The following is a 7,932-nucleotide window of genomic DNA, read 5'->3' on the forward strand; positions in this document are numbered from 1 at the left end:
TCACTCTGGAGAACATTCCTCTGAGTGTCCCTCGGGCTCCTCTTCTGAGCTCCAGAGACTGCAGGCTGTGCCTTCAAGGCTACGAGTACAGGACGCTGTGTACAGCTGCACATCCACTGCCCCTATTGCCCTGGAACTATCATCTTCATCCTGTGCAATTACCGCCAATCTTTCCTTTTCTGTCCAAGTAAGGAAAAGGAAAGTCCCGAGTCAAAGTTTGGGAAGAATCATGTGCCCACACTCATCTGCACAATAGGGTGTATATACAAGTGTATTAGTTTGCTACGGCTGCCATAACAAAATGCCACAGACTAGGTGTCTTAAACAACAATAATTTATTTTCTCACAATTTTGGAGGCTGGAAGTCCAAGATCAAGGTGTCAGCAGATTTGTTTTTTTCTGAGGCCTCTCTCTGCAGCTTGCAGACAATTGCCTTCTTGCTGTGTCCTCACATAGTCATCCTCCGTCCGTATGTTGTCTGTATCCTAATCTCCTCTTCTTATAAGGACACCAGTCATGTTGGATTAGGGTCTACCCTAATGACCCCATTTTAACTTAATTACCTCATTAAAGGCCCTATCTCCAAAATACAGTTACATTCTGAGGTACTGGGAGTTAGGACTTCAATATGAATTTGAGGGGGACACAATTCATCCCATAAAAATGCGTACCTGATATTTTCAGTTTCTATGGTAGGAGGCAGTAGGGTCCAAGAGAATAAGCTTTGCGTTCAGGCCATTGAGGTCGAGATTAGATCTACTCATTCAGTATCTGTTTATGTCTTCTGCCTATATTCTCTTGACTGTAAAATATGAATGATGAGTAATAATACTACCTTTTTAGAGTTGTTGAAGTTATTTATAAGACAATAAAATGCTACTTAGAGCGGGGCCTTCCACTTATTAATGACTCAAAAATTATTGTCGTTATAAGAAAATAGGTCCTGATGCTGAGCAGTCAGAAAGAATGGCAAACATCCTCTAGGGTATTTCATAAATGTTTTCAAAAATTGATTTTAAGATATTCTGTGCATAAAATATAGTGAGAGATGTGGAAGAGGGGAAGGATGAAAATAAGAAGGGAAGAGATTTTTGGGTGGAGCAACATATGGGTTAGAGAGTGCTAGGAGATGAGTCGAGGAGATGGATTGGGTTGGATGACTGCCAGAATAAGTCTGGATGTTTGTCAGGAGGAAACAAAGAAATATTAAAGCTTTTTGAGCAAGGAACTGATGTTATTTAAGAAAACTATTTAAGAAATTTAAATTTTAATCTGTTCTCTGCTAGATAGCTTTGAAGATTGTGAGGAAATTTAGAATAGCAGTTAAAAGATATCCCCTGGCTCTGAGAAATGAAGAGACTTGTCCACTGCCTCACAACAAAGAGGGCAAAAATCTAGTTCTCCTAATATTTGTATGTATTTGGCCGTATATGCAAAAATTATATCTAGAAGCAGTAAAAGAAACCAGAAACACTGTTGTCCTCTGGGGAGGAGAACTGTGAGGTTAGCTAAGTGGGCTCAAAGGGAAACTTTTCATTGTACATTTTGATTTTTTTTTTCTTTTTTTAAACTGAAATTGTCCCATCTTTAGTTAGTTGAAGGTTTTCAAGTAAGCTCTTTTTTTTTAATAATTTTATTTTATTTATTTTTCCCCCAAAGCCCCAGTAGATAGTTGTATGTCATAGCTGCACATTCTTCTAGTTGCTGTATGTGGGACGCGGCCTCAGCATGGCCGGAGAAGCGGTGCGTCGGTGCGCACCCGGGATCCGAACCCGGGATCCAAACCCGGGCCGCCAGTAGCGGAGCACGCGCGCTTAACCGCTAAGCCATGGGGCCGGCCCTGTACATTTTGAATTTTAAGCCATGAGAATTCATTTCTCATTCAAAAATGAAATAAATGAAAAAGGATACTTATAACAAATAGGCTTTATTCCAGGAACTCAAATAAGATTCAACATTAGTATATCCATTAAAGTAATTCTTCATGTAGAAAAAAACAAAATCTATATAACCTTGCAAAATAACAAAAAATAGTAAACTTCAAAATATATTCCTGATAGAAAGTCTCAATTAGTTAAAAATAAAATATCCAAGAGCCAGCCCGGTGCTGTAGCAGTTAAGCTCCCATGCTCCACTTCAGTGGCCCAGGGTTCTCTGGTTTGGATCCTAGGTGCAGACCAGCGCACAGCTTGTCAAGCCATCCTGTGGCAGCATCCCATATAAAGTAGAGGAAGATGGGCACAGATGTTAGCCCAGGGCCAACCTTCCTCAGCAAAGAGGAGGATTGGCAACAGAGGTTAGCTCGGGGCTGATCTTCCACACCAAAAAGAACAAAATAAAAATAAAATAAAATATCTAATCCTGTTACAAGATAAGCACATCTGTTTGAAAATTTTTAGCAAATGTTAATACCCAATAGTCAAAAACAAATATCATTTATTTTAAAGTTAAGACAAAGGAAAAGCTACTCATAAATATTCATTAAACAATGTCCCAACAATAACCTTATAACAGTATAATATAAAAGATTCTATTCATAATACCAAAAACAGATTTAAATATCTAGGAAGAAACTTAAGCAAACTAAGAAAACTAAAAGCTTTTATAAGAAATCTAAAACAAAGAGGAAATTTATATTTTAAAATATTAATATAAATTATCAATTAATATTAATAATATGCAAATTATAAAGTTTGTACTCCTTGAAAAATAATTTTTAAATTTAATATCATATTAACCAGAAAAAGAAAGAATTTTCAAACTAAAGCAGATTCAAGATGCTTATCTTTCATACAGCCTTTGAAAAAATATAATCTGGAGAGGTAGCATTTTTTCCTTCCTATCCGAAATTTTGAGAATTATGATCTTTATTTATAGGATTCATAAATGTTTTGACATAGCCACATATTAGTGCAGTCCCTCACCTCCAATCCTACTAGACATTTGGTCAGCCCTTTCAGTTTAATACTCAATTTTTTTTTGTCCCAAATAAGTGGTAAAGTCTTATGATCTTCAAGTTAAACAAAGAAAAAAAATACCTATCAGTAAAAGAATCAGGTTAATTTCCACTGAAATAGTAAATGTTAGAACAGCACTTCTCAAATGTGTGTCTGTGGATCACTGGGGGATCCCAAGAGACTTTCAGGTGGTTTGCAAGGTAAAAACTATTTTTAATAATAATGCTAAGATATTATTTGGGTTTTTCACTGTGTTGACATTTACATTGATGGTGCAAATGAAATTGCTGACATCTTAACACAAATAAAAATCAATGACACCAAAATGTGCTAGCACTCACTGTGTGTACTCATCACCACCACATACTTGCAAAAGAAAAAAAAAGTTTGACTTAGGAATGTCCTTGATGAAGAAGGAAAAATATATGTTGTTAAATATTGACCCCTGTGTATACATCTTTTTAATATTCTGTGTGATGAAATAGGAAGGACACATAAAGTATATGTGTGATCTACTATGTATGATGGCTGTCTCAAAGGAAAGAATTGGTACTTTTTACATTTATTTTTACATTAACTTACTTAACATTCCTTTACTAGTACACATTGTGTGCTGAAAGTTGTGCTATAAAGTTAGATAAAAACCAGAGAGAACACAAGAGCTCTTCCCTAGAGCCTTCAGCCCAATAGGAAGAGGAGGCAGGATAAAGTTTTAATGCACTGTGATAGATGTCAGGGTGAAAATAGCTACATTGTACAGTTGTAAGAAGGGAGGGTGAGGGTGTAGCTCCAGAAGTCATGAGATGCTTAAAATATAAAAAGCCACTCGAGCTGGAAATTGAACAATTAGTAAGTATAATGATAAACACCACAACAATTCAAGGACTTGTCACCTCAGTGAAGTTTCTAGGGGTACAATGTCCAGAGAATGTTGAGATATCCCCTGTAAGGTGAAAGACATGTGGCTGCACCTCACATCATCTACCACAGAAAAAGAGGCACAACACTTGGTAGGCTTTTTTGGATTTGGGAGGCACATATACCTCATGTGGGTGTGCTGCTTTTGCCTATTTGCAAAGTCACCTGTAAAGCTGTCAGTTTTGAGTGGGGCCCAGAGCAAGAGGACGCTGTACAGAAAGTTCAGGCTTCAGTAAACTCTACTTTACTACTTTGGTCTTGTGATCCAGCAGATCCAAAAATGATCCTTGAAGTTTACATGGCAAATAGAATGGAGATTTTGGAAAAAACCAATAGGTGAATTACAGCATAGTCCTCTAGTATTTGGGGGAATATATGCCCTTTTCTTCAAATAACTATTCTTTTTTTGAGACACAGCTTCTGACTTGCAAATTGACTTGGTGAAATCTCAATATCTAACATAGGAAAAACAAGCAACCATGCAGCTTGAACTTCCATCATGAACCAAGAGTTGTCTGACCTACTTACCTACAATGTTGGTCATGCCCAGCAGAAATCTCTCATCAAATGTAAATGACACATAAAAAATTGGGCTCAAGTAGACCCAGAAGGTACAGCTAAGTTGCATGAGTAAATGCCTCAGATTCCTTTGACACCAACTTTTCTTGTATTGTCTACTCTTCCTTAATTCATCCCTCTAGCCTCCTCTTTCCCCAGCTACTCCAAAGTGGCCTTGTTAGCAGGAATGGAAGTTGTGCATAAGCTCAAAAATATTGACTTCCCCTCATCAAGTTTGACCCAGCTAATGCTACTGCTGAGTGCCTAATCAGTCAACTACAGAAACTAATGCTGAGCCCCTGATATGGTGTCATTCCCCAGAGGGACTGTCAAGACACATGGTGACAAGTTGATCGCATTAGACCTCTTCCATGATGGAGATGGCTGAAATTTGTCCTCAGTGGACTCTGTATACTTGCAGCTGTGTTTGTCGTCCTTGCTTATAATGCTTCTGCCAGCATCATTTTCATGACCTCACAGAATGCCTATTCTGATTAAGATATTCCCCATAGCATTTCTTCTGATGAAGGAACTATTTTTTCAGCAAAGGATTACAGCAGTGTGCACAAGCCCCTGGAATCATCCAGTCTTACCACTTACCCCATTGCTCAAAAGTGGCTGGCCTGCTGAAATGTAGACTGGCTTATTGATTCAGTTATGGCACCAGTTGGAAGACAACTCCCTGAAAAGATGGGGTTCTGTCTTACAAAATGCAGTATATGCTTTATATTAGAGACAATTATATGATGTTATCTCGCCCATAGCTAGAATGCCTGGGTCCAGGCATTAAAGAAGTGGCCCTGGGAGTGGATCCTCTCACTATTATTACCAGTAACTCACTAGCAGGATTTTTGCCTCTAGTCTTTGCAATTTTGAGCTGTGTGGGTTTGGAAGTCTTATTCTCTAAGGGGAGGAATGCTTCCACCAAGCGACACAGCAATGGTTCCATTGAATTTGAGGATGAGACTTTCAAGTGGCCATTTTGGGCTACATACGTCATGAAACAATGAATAGAAAAAGTGGTTACTCTACTGACTAGAATGATAGATACCAATTACCAAGGAGGAATTGTGCTGCTGCTACATAGCAGATATAAAGAGGAGTATGTCTGGAACCCAGGGGATTTTCTGGGGGAAGCTCTTGGCACTTTCATGCCCAAAAGTAAAAGTTAATGGAAAATTACAGCAACAAATAAAAAGGCAAGTTTATTGAGTATTCACACCCTTTGGGGATGAAGATTTGGGTCACTCCACAAGGTAAATAACCCAATCCACTGAGGTTATGGCTGACAGTAGGGGGAATATAAAATGTGTAATAAAGGAAAGAAGCTGTCTATGTCAACTGCAGCCTCATGACCAAATCTGGAATCAAGGAATGTAGTAGCTTTCTATATTCTCTTTTTGCCCTTTAGATGTGTGTGGTCCTTTGTATATGTTGCCATTTTCTTCTCTCTCACCATAATTATTTTATATACAGATTGTCATAGATTAACTTCACAATTTAGCCTGTATATAACAGCATATTCAGTGGAGTTTCATTGACTCTTGGGACTATAATGTTTTTAGGAGTCTCCTCATTTGGGGGAAAGGATGAGAACTTCTTCACTTGTTCAAAGGACAGCTTTAGCTTGTTCGATGGAAACAGAGCCATTTCATTGTTGTTTGGAAGTTCAAATGCGTGAGGAGGGGTGCATATGAAAGATCAATAATCAGAAGTATGGGAGGTGCCAGTTATCAATTTATTGCCTTTCAACTCCAAATGCCCCCTTCATGGCCCTATTTGTGATTCTGGACCTGGACCTTGTAAACATTTCTCCCTTGCTGGCTGGCATGATGTTAAGCTTTGTCAGTAGAGGGAACTGGAAGGACACTGCAGGAGGAAGAGGCTTCTCTTCCTGGGTCTGGCATGTTTTCCTACCTTCTTGTTCCTGCAGTGCTTGGCCAGGCTGTGGGACACCAGTGGCACTCACCTCCAGCAAAGTTCAGTGACAGCCCCACAGATGGTTTCTTGGCATGTTTCAGGAGCACCCCAAGCAAGTTCAGCAGCACTCCTTTGCCAGCTTCCTGTAAATTTTGTTGGAACCCTGGTGGGTATTTTCCTGCTTGCCAGCCTTTTTATCTGGCACCTCAGCAAACTTCTCCACCATCCACCAGGTTACAGCCACACACTCCCCAGTGGGATCTGAATCATAGATTCAGCAGGAGAATCCCTGCTGCTGGAGAGGGGGGTACGTATTACAATGTGTTACTTACTCTGGTTTAGTCCCGGAGATAAGAGCTTCTCCCTACACATGCTATTCCCATGTTCTTTAGGGTTCTTTCTACTCATTAGTAATTAATTCCCTACTACTAGTTAACATTTATTAACATAAAACTTTCCTTCTTCAAATTACTGTGTTTTTTTCTCCTGATTGAACCCTCATTGAGATAGTAAGAGTCCATAAAATGCATGAGAGGAAAGGCATTAGATGCAGAAAGATCAGCAATCACATGTCATGGAACAGTACAGTACTTTTAAGTAACTAAGCTTAAGTATATGGTGGTGAACATACGTGGGGGCGGATGGGGTGGCAGAGGAGTTGGAGAGGTGGGACCATGCCACTTAAACCTAGAGAGTCCCAGATTCTTTTCTGGGCCAAGAAAAGAACGTTTCTATGCTGTGCTATATAGTTTTTATTTCAAAAGTATTTTTTATAGGTACTACTAGACAGAAAAAATATACTTACTATTTTTAAAAAGTATTAGGAAAAGTAGGTAATGAGAACTTTCTTGGACACACTTTTAGGTTAATCTTATAGCTAACTGACAACTGATGATATAGTATCTAAGAGGTAAACTCAATGTCAGTCTCTAGAGAAAGAAAGCCCCCCTGTGGCCATGTAGAGAACTTACAAATAAATACTTTCTGTAACTCCCTAAAGGGTTTGTGCTCTGCTTCCCTTGTAAAACCAGTCACTGTGACACTCAGAGCACAGTAATACAGGGCTGAGTCTTCCTCTTGAGCTGATGGTTTCTTCAAATGGAAGGACCTCTCACCCTTGTTAAGGTTGGCCGTGAAACCTTTGATGTTCTCTCGTGAGGTGTCTTTCAGGAGTAACTGGAGGCCTTGTTTGGGGTACTGGACATACCAGAAGAGCATGGGACTCCCAGAATGTGAGTAGTTGCACTTCACCTGCACCGGGGCCCCTTCAAAGACAGAGATGTGGTCCTCAGGCTGAGTCACTGTCTGGGGACTTGTTCCTCCTGTAACATCAAGTCTGGATCAGGGAGAGTCTTGCAGACTGAGGAGAGTATTTCTTTAAACTGATTCTAGATTAGTATACCATAGAAAGACAGAATAAAAAGAGACTTTACTCACTGAGTGTGAATATCATCACAAGCGCTGAGATGAGGATGGGCTTCATGTCTGAGCTGTGAGGAGACGGGAGGCTCTTTTCTGGAAACAACTCAGCCACATGGACACTCTGACAGAGCGGTGAGTGAGTTTACTCAGCAATAAA

General features: G+C 39.5%; 1 protein-coding gene across 1 annotated transcript; it reads right to left on the bottom strand.

The window, feature by feature from the left end:
- LOC131405513 (uncharacterized) lies at positions 1-7,932 on the bottom strand. The gene is made up of 4 exons (XM_058540499.1): positions 7,791-7,932; positions 7,335-7,675; positions 6,403-6,496; positions 1-179 (listed from the first exon to the last, which is right to left on the bottom strand). The coding sequence occupies exons 1-4, from the start codon at positions 7,834-7,836 to the stop codon at positions 1-3; spliced, it is 660 nt and encodes a 219-aa protein (XP_058396482.1). The 5' UTR covers positions 7,837-7,932.

Source organism: Diceros bicornis, chromosome 5, assembly GCF_020826845.1.
Source record: "Diceros bicornis minor isolate mBicDic1 chromosome 5, mDicBic1.mat.cur, whole genome shotgun sequence".
In the NCBI taxonomy this organism is placed as follows: Eukaryota; Metazoa; Chordata; class Mammalia; order Perissodactyla; family Rhinocerotidae; genus Diceros; species Diceros bicornis.